At 38.3% G+C, this 17282-nt stretch overlaps 1 protein-coding gene across 42 annotated transcripts in view; it reads right to left on the bottom strand.

The window, feature by feature from the left end:
* The window catches only part of Svil (Supervillin), a 1126087-nt gene that overhangs the window by 2279 nt on the left and 1106526 nt on the right, over positions 1–17282 (bottom strand). For all 42 annotated transcript variants that reach the window (XM_073980363.1, XM_073980344.1, XM_073980341.1 and 39 more), the window contains 5 exons: positions 11124–11265; positions 10531–11056; positions 7138–7295; positions 5055–7073; positions 4859–4975 (listed from right to left, as the gene is read on the bottom strand). In XM_073980363.1, coding sequence (XP_073836464.1) covers positions 4859–4975; positions 5055–7073; positions 7138–7295; positions 10531–11056; positions 11124–11265 — 2962 coding nt within the window. The remainder of the gene's footprint in view (positions 1–4858; positions 4976–5054; positions 7074–7137; positions 7296–10530; positions 11057–11123; positions 11266–17282) is intronic.

Raw genomic sequence — 17282 nt, 5'->3', positions numbered from 1 at the left:
TGGCTATAGCGCGAAAACGAATGAACCGATCATCATATATTTTTGTGGGCTTATTAAGTACCTAATAATCTTGCTTTAAAACGAGAGAATTTTAAAAATATCAACTTTTAAAAAATTGTGAACAGCGAAAATTAAAATTCGATTTTTTTTTAAAAAAATTACCGTTTTTTGACCACTAAAAAAAATTTTTAAAGGAAATTTATCATATATAAAGACAAGAGTTTGATATATTCAATATGCTCACAAACAATATGAAGACTAAACACCAAATTTCAGTCATATCGGGTGGATATTGAGGTCACAACACTCAAAATACCGAAAATGAGGAGGCACGGTTCTATGGGGGGCTATAGGAAGACGAGGACCTATACCGACATATTTCTGGTGGAAAGTTATAAGTCCCCCAACGGAGACTTAATACCAATTTTCAGCAATTTCGGTGTGATAATCAGGCTAAAACCTCCAAAATACCGAAAATCGGGAGGTACCGTCCTATGGGGGCTATATGAAGGCGTGGACCTATACAGACAAATTTCAAGGTGAAGGTATATAATTTCAGCAATTTCGGTGTAATAATGAGGCTAACATCTACAAAATACCGATAATCGGGAGGTACCGTTATATGGGGGCTATATCAAAACGTGGACCTAAGCCCACAATTCTCTGTTGGAATGTTTGATAACTCTGCCGAAGACTAACCCCAAATTTGAATGCTTTCGGTTGGTCATTGTGTCTAAAACATTCAAAATACCGAAAATCGGGAGGTACGGTTCTATGGGGGCTATATCAAAACGTGGACCGACCAACCCAATTTTTTGTCCTGAAGATTGTAAGTCAATAATAGGTACGTGTACCAAAATTGATGTACCTATGACAACTCCTTCTATTTTTGGCCACAGTTAATATGAACTCGCGACATTGTGTATCGTTACATCAGGATGAACACAAAGAACCTATGTTCTCCGAGTGAAGCGGCTATGATGAATTATGGTCGCGCATCCTTAAACCTAACTTAACCTATATCGTTACATGGTTGTATGTTGTGGTTAAAAAAGTGGCGTCTGATAGAGAGTAAAATGCGGAGCCCGCGGAATCTTTATACACCCCGTGGACCAAAAATGGATCGGGATAGATACCCTAAAATAAACAACTTCGATGCGGAAAAATAAAAAGAAACAAGTAAAAAAGTATCAGCCGGCTTTGCAGACAGAGATATACCCTCAGCCTATGTGAATTGGAAGATTCATCTACGGACAGATCAAATGTATTTAGGGTCTTTCCAGAATTTTGTGGCACTTTTTGGACATTTGAACTTGGCGACAAAAATGTGGATTAGGATTAAAGTTCAAAAGTTTTGCGGAGGAGGGAATGGACCAGCATAGTGCATTACGGAAGTGGATCTTATTTGGAGAGTCATATCTTTTCGATAGATATCGCGCCCACTAGTAATTTCAGTGGGTTATCGTACACCTGTTGGACAAGTATGGCAGGAAGCATGGACTTGTCCACGGAAAACATATATGGCTGTAAACAGGACCACAAAAAAATCATCGGTATAAATTTGCAAATTTTGTGGGGGAGGTATCCTAAGGAGAGGACAAAATTTTGGACCAAATCGGTTTATCAGTTCGAGAGTTATTGTTTCGGGCTGTTTTCCCAAGAAGTATGTACTTGTCACTGAAAAAACTTTAACCGTTGCAATTGGGACAGCGATTGCAAGTTGCTTCAACTGAAATCAAAGTCAGTCAAGAGCAGGTCTTAAAGTGAACTTATCCGAAATTTTGTGTGGGAGGTACCCGATGGAATGGGAAAATATAGCCCATATACGAACCTGATCTATATCTGGTAGATATATTAGGATGTGTAAAGTATGAACCAATTCGGTCGCTCCCTTCAAGAGTTATCGTGCGAACAATTTTGTACTTTTGTGGGGGAGGTACCTGAAGGAGAGGGCCGATATGGCTTATGTTAGAACTTAAACTATGTTTGGACAACATATTACGAAGGCCAAATTTTGGACCAAATCGTTTGATCCGTTCGAGAGTTGTCTTGCGCTCCAACCACTACACACGGCGTCATAGGTTTTTTTGTACGTTTCAGACTATTTTCTCAGGAAGTATGGACTTGCCCCTACTGAGACATGTTCCGTCGTAAGCGGGGCAGTGAATACAAGTTGCCCCAACAAAGGAGTTGACCGATTGAGTCCACACTAGAACCTCATCTAAGTCTGGTAGAAATTTTACGATATGCAAAGTATGGACCTAATCGGTTACTCCCTTCAGGAGTTATAGTGCGCACAAATTTTCCGAACTTTTGTGAGGGAGGTATCGGAAGGAGTGAACCGATATAACTCATCTTCGAACTTAAACTAAGTTTGGACAAAATATTACGAAAGCCAATTTTTGGACCAAATCGGTTCATCCGTTCGAGAGTTATCGTGCGCACCAGCCAGACAGACAGACGGACGGACGTTGCTAAATCGACTCCAAATTGTCTGAATCACATTTCGTCCAAACATACTTGGGGTCTAAAACCATTATTTCGATGAGGCACATTTTGCCCGTATGCTGAGGGTATAAAAAGGGTATTGCCTAAATAACCTAGTATCGACGGCAAGCGTTGGTGAAATCCATGTCTCGTCGAGATCAAGGGATTGTGGTCCTGTTCGATGTGTGGCACCAACAGCTGTGCTTTCTAAAAGTGCATTAAAAATTAGTGATAGAATACATGACAACCCAGCGATCTCTAATTAAAGCGATAAAGCCAAGATTGATCCAAAACAGACTACGGCTGACAGGACCGATGTTATGTGCGTGGACGACCTACATCAAAGTTTAAAACTCCTAGACCAACAAAAAAAGACTTGTTCCAGACTTGTTACTCAATCTGACTCTGACGGACGACCAGCTGGACCTCACGGTGGTCCAATTCTACTAAGGAAGATTAGAGTAACATGGAGAAAGAGGGTTGGAACTCTGATGCTTAACTGGCAGCAATCCCAGTTCCAGTTGGTCCTATATGGGCACATGCCGGTAATAAACTTCAGAGACAGAATGTCACAGGGACAATGACTGACCATGTAGAATCAAAAGAGGCCCCAACAACAGTCAATGACCCAAAGGACAGATCTGTTAAATAACCTACCTCTAAACCAAACAACATCCATGAAGGAGATCCATTGAAAAGGGGTTTGATTCTAAGCCCCTCTCAAACCCAACAGGCAAAAGTAAAGCGGTGGCACAATTAGTTCTAGGAAATTCCACAGGCTGTATGGAATTAAGGTGGTTGTGTCGACAGAGAACCCAAATAAAGCTCTTAAGAAAACGAATAAAGCTTCATGGCAAAAAATGTGAAATGTGTTCGCTTTTCCGAAGGCCGTCGATCTTCACCCAGGAAGACAATGGTTTCTAAGGCAGTCAATCCATCAACCTTCTATGCAACTGATCGGAAAGCCAAAGAGAAAAGTTCAGTAGTGAGAAGTTAGCTACCTCTTCCGGAAAAGCGACCTATAAGGCTCCTAGACAATGTCGCAAAACAACATTATGCCAGACCGGCTCCGATGAGTGGCAATCATTGACGTTGCCGACCTGGATGGGAGAATCAGCTACAGTAACTGAAAATGCTGGGGTTTTAAAATCCAGATCTCAATAAATCCGGCTAAACTAACACTAATTGGCTGTAGACACTCTAGCTGAATTTCTGTTTATGATGGATTCGGTTCCTTCTGAATACACTTCACGCAACCCAGGGTAGGGAAGCGGCAAGCGCTACGGATCCAAACTAATCTACATCATTGTAAAGCTGCTGCCGCCAAACTATTTTTAGTCCTCATGAATTCTGATGTATATATTGCCTTAGTTTTGGCTAAGCAATGCAAACTTTGACGTATTCGCTTCGTTAAAAGGGGAACAATGTGAGGACCTATGTAGTGAGTAGGAAGAGCTTAAATCGAATACTTATATGTAATTACAGTAGTGGAGATATGTGAACGATTATCTTCAGTCTACATGTCTTTCGAGGATCCACCAAACCTGGCGTCCGCAAGATGATAGGTGTGTAACGTTGCTCCGGAATACCATGCTCATCATACTCATCATTTTCAACTGGCTAGTAAGGACACCAACAGCAAAGGTGAGTCATTATTTTATTTTATCATATAATTTAGGAAAATGTAAAGGGGTAGTAATCCCACTTTTTAAATTAGGGACAGCGAGGAGGTCATTAATCTAATTCTCTCCAATCTAGATGACTCTGTCATCAGAAACTGCAAGGCATCTGACAAATGTTTCTTGCCGGACCATATGAAGATACTATTCGAGATCTATTTTGATGGAGTCCTTAAAAAATTCTTATAGAAATACGAAATTAACTAATTGGGATAACAAACTCTCGACTGACGTCTAGTGGAAATATATGTAGAAACAGCTGAAGAGCTTACTAGGACTGTGGATAACCTGACTGACGTTCTTCTTGGCAATAGGTACATTTTCCATCAAGTTTAGCCTTCTATTCAACTATGGAACCCGTTAACATCAACAATACCATCAGAAATTTGAAATTACTGGGATGACACAACATCAATACACAAACTGTATCTCCGACAGATTTTCAAACATCACCACTCTAAAATTCCTCATCATTATATGAATACTTTGTACTATATCTTTTTGTATTGTTTGTTTTCCCCTACGTTCTTATCTTACGAGTACTCTACTCCAACCTGTCACTTTATTTCCTATACTTCTTAAATGATCACAATGGAGCGGAAGGTATCAGAGTGGCATAGTCACACAAGTGGCTACACATCTCCTAGCCTAACACGCACACAAAACAATGTTTCCTTATTTCTTTTACTTACCAAATTTCGCCTTCCAATATGATACAGCGGTTTCCAAAGCAGATCTGCGTTCAGATATCCAACGATTAACACCAGCACGATTTTCATTGGTGGGACTACTGCGTTCATCAGTATTTACTAAAAAAACACATACACACAAAATAAAAAAAAAAAATAACTAAAATTTCTCCCTCTCCATCATTCATCAATCACTTACTTTTAATATCCTCCAAGGGCCACCAACCCATCCAAAGCCACAAAGTATCACCATCATCCAACATAAATATGGTTGGCTGGCGGGCATTATACAATTGGGCTTGCGAGAAAGGATATGGTGTTATAAAATCTTGACATCTTAATGGTGATTGTAATTCGGTGGCATTGAATACTCCTCCCTGAGTACTTGAGAAATGGAAGAGGCGTGGCGTATAGTTAAAGAACTTTGTCGTCTCATCACAAAGACTACCATACAGCTTGGCTGGTTGTGCAAAATCACCATTAAGTATATCTTTGAAATTTGTAATTTCTTTGGTTTCTTCCATTTCCTCAATGGTTACACTATCAGATTCAAATAAATCTTTGGGTTTTAAGTCTTTAAGTTTTTCTGCAGCTTTAAGGCAGACATCACGGGTATGGGAAGCTGATTGGCATCCATGCCATACATATATTACACCCTTTGTACCATGTATCAGGAGCATGGAAGCACGTGAACGTAATTGTTTGCCATGGCAATCAACTTCTTTGAGTAGAGTTTCTTCTGGAACATTGCCTATAACTTGATAGAGGCGCCACTGATTGCGTTTGGCCAGGCTTTCTTCTCGTCGTCCCTTGTGCTGACACATGACACCAAATAAGCGCACAAATACGGTGGTCTCATCTCCTTGGGCTACAAGCATTTGGGCTCCCTTTTCTTTGTCCAATTCAACTGTAAGCAATGCGGCAGCACCCTTTTCATTGGCCGTTGCTTCGCAACCCTGCCATGTGAAGTAGACACAACGATCACGACCCACAGTACTGCGATTTGAAATGCGCCCGGAAAGCTCTCTAACGGTAACATTGATTTGATAGATCCATTTAATAATGTAACTTTCGGCAGAATAGAAGTGTCCATAACTTTCCTTATCCACCTGATCAAAATTGAATTCATTGATTTGCCATTTTTCACAGGATTTCGAAATTATTTCATAGTGGCGCATGTTATTGGTGTCATAATAATAGTTGCCACGACCCAAATTTGCCTGTTCCAATACAAGGTTAGGTTCTTCGTAAGGAGTGCCCTTAAAGAGAGCATTGCCATCCAAAGGTTTTACAGAATTTACACTATTCGCCAAATAGTCTTTTTCCAAATCTCCTCTTTCAACTTCAGGCCAATCGGCGAATTTCTCCTTGAACAGGCAGGTTTCCATGTTTTGGCTGATTTTACCCAAAATACACCAATCTCCACGTTTCTCACAACGTTTGGGGAAATTATAATTGTCACGGGCTCCCACAATCGAGGCATATTGCATGGGATTGACATAACACTTTGAATAATCCACGAGGGCATCTTCATAGTGTTCCTGGGCCAATTTAAGGGCAGCTCTCTTATTGTCTGATGTTGCATTCTTACCATTCCATATGTACATTTCTGAACCGAAATCAAATACCAACACTTTTTTGGTATCCAACATTTCAATCTTGGGTATGCAGCCCCAGTATTTTTCATATGGCACCAAAGAATCATCTTGGAATTCGTATACTTTGTTAGTTTCTATTAGGCTAGCTTCAAATAAATCATCCTCATCTGCATGGCCACTATCGGGTATAATATATGCCTCGGGTTTACCCAGAATATCCCAAAATTTCTTCCAATGATGTTCGTTCATGAATTTGCCATCGGTGAGTATGACCTCTGAGGTGGCCGTACAACCCATGTCCTTGTTTTCCACAATGTAGGCACAGATTTTTTTGCTGCGTGAAATTTCAATGATGTTGGCATATGAACCGACATAACGATACAAGTTGGGACCATTTATGAGGATGAAACAATCGCCACGATTCAAAGAAAGATATGAAGGTTCTACAAGACGTGTTTGTACATGCGTGCGACCTTTGACATGTAGCAACATGACCGGTTTATAGGGAAGCCACATTTGTATGATTGGCAATGAAGAGGATTTTAATGAAACCGATTTGAAATCTTCAACAGAGGCTAAACCTGCAATAGCTTCAGCGGCCAAGTTGACACGCCCACCATCTAAAAATTTAAAAGGTTTAGGATTATTTAAAGGATCTGAAATGATTGTTTATGGTTTGCTTACATGATTCAGCTCGAATTCTTCGCATTTCTCTTTCGGCTATGCCGGATTTTACTTCAGTATATTCTGAAGAGAGATCTGTGCGTGAAGCCAAGTTTCGCAGAGGATTACGTGCAGCTCTACGCCCTTTGGGCAATTGTATGTTACGTTTTACAGCCAGTCTGAAAAGGAGGAGGAGGAGAAGAAGGAAAAATATTAGAAAATTCAAATTAAAATCTATTTTGTTGTGAAATTTCAGTTCAGACTTCCGATATGGTGAAGTTAAATCTGACACTTCCATCATGGACCGGATCTTCATTTAACGACAAATTTTCTAGAATATTATTGACCCTCCTTTAGCCTTCACAATGTGGATTTTTTAAAGAATATTATTGACCCACATTTAGCCTACAAAACATGGATTTTTTAAAGAATATTATTGACTCTCATTTAGCCTACAAAACGGGGATTTTTTAAAGAATATTATTGACCCTCCTTTAGCCTACAAAACGTGGATTTTTTAAAGAATATTGTTGACCCACCTTTAGCCTACAAAACGTGGATTTTTTAAAGAATATTATTGACCCTCATTTAGCCTACAAAACGTGGATTTTTAAAGAATATTATTGACCCTCACTTAGCCTACAAAACGTGGATTTTTTAAAGAATATTAATGACCCTCCTTTAGCCTACAAAACGTGGATTTTTTAAAGAATATTATTGACCCACATTTAGCCTACAAAACGTGGATTTTTTAAAGAATATTATTGACCCACATTTAGCCTACAAAACGTGGATTTTTTAAAGAATATTAATGACCCACATTTAGCCTACAAAACGTGGATTTTTTAAAGAATATTAATGATCCACATTTAGCCTACAAAACGTGGATTATTTAAAGAATATTATTGACCCACATTTAGCCTACAAAACGTGGATTTTTTAAAGAATATTATTGACCCACATTTAGCCTACAAAACGTGGATTTTTTAAAGAATATTATTGACCTACCTATAGCCTACAAAACGTGGATTTTTTTAAAGAATATTATTGACCCTCCTTTAGCCTACAAAACGTGGATTTTTTAAAGAATATTATTGACCCACCTTTAGCCTACAAAACGTGGATTTTTAAAGAACATTACTGACCCTCCTTTAGCCCACAAAACGTGGATTTTTTAAAGAATATTATTGACCCTCGTTTAGCCTACAAAACGTGGATTTTTTAAAGAATATTATTAACCCTCCTTTAGCCTACAAAACGTGGATTTTTTAAAGAATATTATTGACCCTCCTTTAGCCTACAAAACGTGGATTTTTTAAAGAATATTATTGACCCTCCTTTAGCCTACAAAACTTGGATTTTTTAAAGAATATTATTGACCCTCCTTTAGCCTACAAAACGTGGATTTTTTAAAGAATATTATTGACCCTCCTTTAGCCTACAAAACGTGGATTTTTTAAAGAATATTATTAACCCTCCTTTAGCCTACAAAACGTGGATTTTTTAAAGAATATTATTGACCTTCCTTTAGCCTACAAAACGTGGATTTTTTAAAGAATATTATTGACCCTCCTTTAGTCTACAAAACGTGGATTTTTTAAAGAATATTATTGACCCTTCTTTAGCCTACAAAACGGGGATTTTTTAAAGAATATTATTGACCCTCCTTTAGCCTACAAAACGTGGATTTTTTAAGAATATTATTGACCCTCCTTTAGCCTACAAAACGTGGATTTTTTAAAGAATATTATTGACCCTCCTTTAGCCTACAAAACGGGGATTTTTTAAAGAATATTATTGACCCTCCTTTACCCTACAAAACGTGGATTTTTTAAAGAATATTGTTGACCCACCTTTAGCCTACAAAACGTGGATTTTTTAAAGAATATTATTGACCCTCATTTAGCCTACAAAACGTGGATTTTTAAAGAATATTATTGACCCTCACTTAGCCTACAAAACGTGGATTTTTTAAAGAATATTAATGACCCTCCTTTAGCCTACAAAACGTGGATTTTTTAAAGAATATTATTGACCCACATTTAGCCTACAAAACGTGGATTTTTTAAAGAATATTATTGACCCACATTTAGCCTACAAAACGTGGATTTTTTAAAGAATATTAATGACCCACATTTAGCCTACAAAACGTGGATTTTTTAAAGAATATTAATGATCCACATTTAGCCTACAAAACGTGGATTATTTAAAGAATATTATTGACCCACATTTAGCCTACAAAACGTGGATTTTTTAAAGAATATTATTGACCCTCCTTTAGCCTACAAAACGTGGATTTTTTAAAGAATATTGTTGATCCATCTTTAGCCTACAAAACGTGGATTTTTTAAAGACTATTATTGAACCTCATTTAGCCTACAAAACGTGGATTTTTTAAAGAATATTGTTGATCCATCTTTAGCCTACAAAACGTAGATTTTTTAAAGAATATTATTGACCCTCATTTAGCCTACAAAACGTGGATTTTTTAAAGAATATTGTTGATCCATCTTTAGCCTACAAAACGTAGATTTTTAAAGAATATTATTGAACCTCATTTAGCCTACAAAACGTCGATTTTTTAAAGAATATTGTTGACCCTCCTTTAGCCTACAAAACGTGGATTTTTTAAAGAATATTATTGACCCTCCTTTAGCCTACAAAACGTGGATTTTTTAAGGAATATTATTGACCCTCCTTTAGCCTACAAAACGTGGATTTTTTAAAGAACATTACTGACCCTCCTTTAGCCCACAAAACGTGGATTTTTTTAAAGAATATTATTTACCCTCCTTTAGCCTACAAAACGTGGATTTTTTTAAAGAATATTATTGACCCTCCTTTAGCCTACAAAACGTGGATTTTTTTAAAGAATATTATTGACCCTCCTTTAGCCTACAAAACGTGGATTTTTTTAAAGAATATTATTGACCCTCCTTTAGCCTACAAAACGTGGATTTTTTTAAAGAATATTATTGACCCTCCTTTAGCCTACAAAACGTGGATTTTTTTAAAGAATATTATTGACCCTCCCCTTTAGCCTACAAAACGTGGATTTTTTTAAAGAATATTATTGACCCTCCTTTAGCCTACAAAACGTGGATTTTTTAAAGAGTAATATTGACCCACCGTGGTGCTATGGTATGCACGCCCGCCTTGCTTGCTGAAGGTCGTGGGTTCGAGTCCCAGGCCACGCAACATCAAACATTTGTCAGCGGTGGCAAAATAACCCTCAGTAATGTTGGCGACATTTCCTGAATATTTCAGCCATGTAAAACTTCTCTACAAAGTGGTGTCTTAAGACACGCCGTTCGGACTCGGCGATAAACAGTAGGTCCCATGTCATGTCAGTCTCCCTTGTCCCGTATGGGATGTTTGTGGAACAATTATATTATTGACCCACCCGTTTCTTACCTTTGCGTTGATTTGATGTGATCAAAATCTTCAATATTAATTCCTTCCTCTTCGGGTGTTTGTGGTGTTGTTGGTGATTTTTTCGATGCAAAGAATTTCTCAAAGGTTTCTTCATCATCAAGTTTTGGTATAGCAACTTTTGCTCCACCACCACCAGCGGCAACAGTATGACTAGAACGAACACCAACATCTTTATTGCTTGTATTTTGTTGCTTTTCTTTTTCATTATCACTATCCGAATTGCTGGATGAACTACGTTCGACAATAACATTTCCTTCATTGATACTAAGGCTACGTTGGACCAAATGATGACCAACACCAGGTGCACGACCACCACCACTGCCAGTGGTCATCATTGAAGGACTTTTGGCCAAACCCAAAAGGGGTTGATTGGCACTGCGTATGATATGTGGAGGACATTTTTTAGCAGCCGATGTTGTTGAACGTTCAAACTGCAACTCTACCGGTGATTGTGCTTTCTTTTGAAGTCGACCAGCGACAGTGAATTTGGAGGCATCTGATTGTTCTAAAAAAAGGAGAGATTTTAATGATTCTGTTAAAATATATCAAAAAGGAAGGTATGAACAACTTACCAACTCGTGTCTTCCAACTTTCTGAAGATGATTTTAATTTTCCCAAACGATCCGATACTTTGCCACCTTCAATGGTGGTTTTTATGAAGGGTGAGGGTGGTAGTGGTTTATCAGAGAGATCATGTGCCAATGATATGGATTCCTGAAACAAACAGTACAACATTTTGCGATGAGTAATTTTCAATAGAAAAAGAATTTAAAAAAATATGTTATCAATTTATAACAAACACTTGAGTTGTAGAAACAAATTAAATTAAGGTCATTGTTGGGTAAAAGAGAGAGAACAAAGGAGGAAATGAAATTTAAGAAGAAGAATTTTGCTGCGGAATTTATTTTATTATTTTGGATAACGGAGGGTAAATATTTCTTTATTGATACTTTAAGGACAATTAAAAGAATGACAGTAAGAGTACCATTGATGGGGAATTTTGTGAGAATAAAAACGGGAAAGGCAATTTTAAAACAAGATAATTAGGTGTTATTGTGGAGTTATATTGGAGACCTAAAATGCGTGAAATTTCATCGTTGATTAAAGCGAGATAAAAGTTAAAAAACAATTTGGGGCGTACAAAAACCATTGTATATTATGGCAATAGTGCATTTACATTAAGCGGGATTTTTTATAACATTGAATTTAATAAATAAAAGACGCATTTTTCCAATGAAGCGATGTGAATTAGGTTTAAGTGGTAATAAGGGCAAATGTGACTACGAAGGTTTTGGTTAAAGAAAAACTCCTATTTCAGTGACCAAGTTCACATCGAATATTAATACTTTCTGATAAATGAAAATAAGAGTTATCATCAAATAAACCTATCTCTAAAATTAACATAACCCAATATTTGAAAACACACACATCTCATCTATTGATGGCCACTTTAAAACGACCTTTTTTTGTTTCCAAAAATGGTAAAATATTAGATTCAATATGGAGCAGGGTTATTAAAATCAATTAAGAAAACAAACTTCGTCATTTCGCAACAACCGTGAAGACGTAAACACTCTATTAAAATTTGCTTTCAACATTCAAATAACAATCATGCCATATACGGAAGGACATAACTATTTGGCGCATATGATTATTAAAATTATTAGCTTGGGTACATTAGGAGGGTCGGACAATTTAAGCTCTTAATGCAAAGGGGCTCCCATATTTGGATGCCATCAATGATCATGGGCCTTTGCTGAGAATCGGTTCAGATCTGGATATAGGTCTCAAATATATTTTCAGTCGATTTCGTTTATTTGACTCACCAAACACGAAATTCGAAAGACATTTTGATGACATTTTGAAATTGTGAGTAAATTTGGGTGAGTTAGGGGATGAAAAATACCAATGAACGGTCCTGACCGGCTTTAACATGGCAAAGTCCAGGATCTATCTTGGTCCCTCATTCATCTTATGTGGACACTGACCTCCCCGTGGTGTCACCTGGGGTAGCTGCCTTTAACACCCGTTTAAGGTAGTGAGCTAACATGTGCCGCGCGTTCACCCATAAGAACGTTAAAAACTTGGGTTTGGGCGTCGGGTTAGTAACCCTCCCCTAGAAAAAACAGACTACTTTGAAAAAACAAAAGGAAAGAAAAACAAATCCCTCCAAAGATGACCCTCTAAAGATGAACCCCGCAAACGTTTTAAGGACCATGATCTGCGAATCTGCACCTGGAATGTTCACACTCTTTATAGAGAAGGTGCAGTTTACGCATTGGCAGATGCACTTGAAAAGTACAAGGCCGATATTACTGCCATACAGGAAATACGATGGATTGGGAAAGGCGTCACAACAACACCTAAAGGTGACGCACTGTATTATAGCTGCCATGATATAAAGCACGAGTTTGGTTGCTGATTTGTAGTTAGTCGGAAGTTAAAACATCTGATCTCCAGCTTCACGCCAGTGAATGAACGACTTGCGACAATTCGAATAAAAGCAAAATTCTTCAACATCAACTTTATTTGCGCTCATGCTCCCACTGAAGACAAGGACGAACTGATCAAAGATATATTTTATGAGCCCTTAGAAGAAACATTTGACCATTGTCCTGCCCATGACATTAAAATTATTCTAGGCGATTTTAATGCCAAAATTGGAAAGGAAAATATCTTTGGCCCAACAGTCGGAAAATTCAGTCTCCACAGTGAAATATCTGACAATGGTACGAGGCTGATAGACTTCGCAGCGGCAAAAAACATGGTAGTTAGCAGATTTCAACATCTCGACATCTATAAGGGCACCTGGCTGTCTCCAGATCAGAAAACAAGAAATCAAATTGATCACGTTGTGATAGATGGAAGACATTCATCGAGCGTGTTTGATGTGCCTTCGTTCCGAGGAGCAAACATAGACTCGGACCACTACCTTGTTGCAGAAAAGGTACGCACCCGATTAAATGTAGCAAACAAAGCACGAACAGACACAACACGAAAGTTAGCTGCAATCACAACAGATAGCCACAGCATATTCCACTCAATTAGCCCAATTGCTTAATCAAAGCACTCCGCATCCCGATAACATATCAGCACAATGGCAAAGTATTGCCCACTCCATGCAAACAGCCGCAAAATCCATACTTGGATACCAGAGACCTCCACCAAGGAATCCATGGTATGATCAGGAGTGTCGGGCTGCTACCGAAGAGAAAAATGCGGCATATAGAGCTACTTTACAATCAGTAGCAACGCGTAGCGCACGAGAGAGATACAGGGAGAAAAGGAGAGAAGAGAAACGTCTTTTCCGCAAGAAAAAGAGAGAAATGGAAAAGCGGAAGTGTGAAAAAATCGAGATATACAGGAGACAGTATGAAGTCCGAAAATTCTACCAAAGAGTGAAACATCAAACAGATGGCTTTGGTACAGGCACATCCTGTTGTAGAGACCAGCAAGGTAATTTGGTAACTGATACAGATAGTGTTCTCAGGATATGGAAAGAATATTTTTCAAAACTGTTGGTATCCAATAGCAGTGAAGACGACGAAGATACCACAGACCCAATCCCAGAAGATGGTATTGAATGTATACCGCCCAGCCAAGATGAGGTAAAGACAGCAACAAATCCGCTGAAGAATAAAAAGGCAGCAGGAGCCGATGGCTTACCAGTCGAGCTGTTCAAAACCGGAGGCGACACGCTGATAAGGTGTATTCATCAGATAGTTAGCACCATCTGGCAGGAAGAACGAGTACCCGAAGATTGGAACCTGAGTATCCTATGCCCCGTCCACAATAAAGGAGATAAGACTGTATGCTCTAACTATAGGGCCATAAGTCTACTCCCTATTGCCTACAAGATCGTGTCAGGGATATTGTGCGAACGACTAAAGCCTTTGGTCAACGAGATAATTGGACCATACCAATGCGGCTTTAGACCTGGCAAGTCCACCATTGACCAGATATTTACCCTGCGGCAAATCTTGAAGAAGACCCAAGAGATGCAGATCGACACCTACCACCTTTTTGTCGATTATAAAGCAGCCTTCGACAGCACGCTGCGTTCAAAGGTATTCCAAGCCATGTCTGAATTTGGTATCCCCGCAAAGCTCATCCGGCTTTGTAAAATGACTTTAACTGACACGAGATTCTCAGTTAAAATAGGAAAGAACCTCTCCGAAGAGTTTTGTACCAAAAGAGGTTTCAGACAAGGAGACAGCCTTTCGTGTGGTATCTTCAACATCCTGTTGGAAAAGGTTATACAAGAGGCAAACGTCAAAAGAAGTGACACAATCCACACCAATAGCCACATGTTACTTGCCTGCGCTGATGATATAGACATCATGGGACGATCAGTAAAAGAAGTAATTGATACCTTTATGAAGGTCGGCGAGAAAACCAAGTTGATGGTGTCGACGCGCAATGCGTCCATTGAGATCGGACCAATTGCTGAAGTTGGTTCCTATAATTTTGAGGTAGTAAAAGACTTCGTCTACCTCGGCACCTCCGTAAACACAACAAACGACATCAGTTGTGAAATAAAAAGAAGAATTGTATTTGCCAACAGATGCTACTTTGGTTTAAGTAAGCAGTTTAAAAACAAAGCCACATCTCGTCAAAGAAAAATAACGCTCTACAAAACACTGATAATACCCGTGCTGATGTATGTCTCCGAAGCCGGGAACTTGCGCAAGCATACATGGCAGTGCTTGGTGTGTTTGAGAGAAAATTTCTTCGAAAGATATACGGATCAATCTGCGTTGACGGTGTATATTGACGTCGCATGAACCACGAGCTGTATCTGCTGTACAACGACATCAATATAGATAAACGTATCGATATGCAGCGATTGCGTTGGCTAGGCCATATCATAAGAATGGGCGAAGATGAACCCGCTAAAAAGGCGTATAAATACGAACCGCTTGGCGGTGCACGCGGAATTGGCAGGCCAAGAAATAGATGGCGCAAAGAGTGCGAAGCAACAATTAGAGAGAATTGGAGATCTTTTCTTAGTTCGGCCTATGGAACAAATGTTCTGTAATGGGCCAGCTAAATAACACTGTGCAACATTTTCAAGGTAATTTTGTGCAAACAACTTCTAATGCGGTTTTTGTGAAAGTACAGACCCAATAGATAAAAACCCTCTTTGGGTTTTGTTTTGTTAGATCGGGTTCGGATTTTATGGCCCTATCTAAACATCGTTAAATATTGACTTTTTAAAGCAAATCGGGGCTATATCTTTAAAACCAATACGAATCTTTCCATGACATCTGCAGCAAACTTGTGGATAAGAACAAGAAGAAGGCATTTGGAAAAATAATCAACACAAATAACCTCATTTATTACCTCAAATTTAATAATATATCTAAAAATTCTGTGATTTGTATATATTTCGCAGCGTATCCCCAAAACGGTTAAATTTTTCTCAATATTATATTTTGGAAAAATATTCGCTGAAATGTAATACACAACTCTTCAGAACATATCATTGCTGTAAAATGCCTCTATCGCGTTGTTTCTACCATATTTTTCAACAACAATTTGAAAAATATATCAACAATACATTGAAATTTCAAATATGAGAATAAACAGCCTGTGTGAACGTTGTTTGAAATATGTTTTGTATAAGGTTCGATTTGAAATCCCGCCTATACAACATAAAATAAGTGTTTTACAGTTTCAGAATGTTCTGAAGAATTGCTGAGCACATTATTTGGAATTTTTTTGCGAAAGGTTAATTGGGTCAACTCTCAATAGTTTGGCTGTAACTGACCATAATTCCAGAAATTATGTAAACTTGTATATATTTTACCAATTTTGATGCGCTAGTTGCGGTTTTTCCCAGTTCGTCTATTTGACACTTAAGTTCTACTACTCTAGGACTACAATATTGCTGAAGACCGCAAATCAAAATTCTTATTAGTTTCTGAGATAAAGCCCGGATCAATTGAAAAAGGGGTCGTTTTAGCCAGTTATAGATGAGGCCATAAAATCCAAACCCGATCTAAAAACACGAAACCCAACTAGGGGTTTTGTAGTCTCAATATGTACTTTCAGAAAATGCCCACCAGAAGTTGTTTGCATTTTCAGTGTTGCACAGTGTAAGTAAGTAAGCATAAGGGGGCCGCGAACACAACCTGCTGCATGACAATCCGGGAAGAGTTTCGAAATTGCACTTGTTGCAAAAAATTTTGAAATTTTGTGTGGGAGGTACCCGAAGAAGTAGATCGATGTGGTCTATATTCGAAGCTGATACATATATGTCTGGAATAAATATTACGATGTGCAAGTTTGGACCAAATCGGTTTGTCCCTTAACCGTTTTAACGAAAAATGTTTGGTGATGGAGGGGAGGACGGGTATAGTCCGTCTTTGAACATGATATAAATTTGGACAAAATATTAGAGAACCAAACTTTGGACCTAATCGGTTGATCCGTTAGAGAGTTATCGCGTCAGCCGGACGGACATTTTCATCGTATCGAAGTTTATATACATAGCCTCGTTGCAGATTTAGTTTGGCAGTAAACGGTGAAAAACATTGATAATTTTAACTAAACGTCGAGTAGACTCGCATAGACCCACTGGTTAAGAGAATTGCTTTAAAAATTTATATTCTGTTAATATTACCGCACTAACACAAACATGTTTGTTTATTATTGTACATTTACTACATAGTATTTTTATTAGCAATTTTCTTCAAGACTTGTTGAACGGGCCTTTTTCATGACCCACC

The sequence above is a fragment of the Musca autumnalis genome, unplaced genomic scaffold (genome assembly GCF_047663935.1).
Source record: "Musca autumnalis isolate F117 unplaced genomic scaffold, ASM4766393v1 scaffold_4, whole genome shotgun sequence".
Classification (NCBI taxonomy): domain Eukaryota; kingdom Metazoa; phylum Arthropoda; class Insecta; order Diptera; family Muscidae; genus Musca; species Musca autumnalis.
This window is presented reverse-complemented; position numbering and strand designations above follow the sequence as displayed.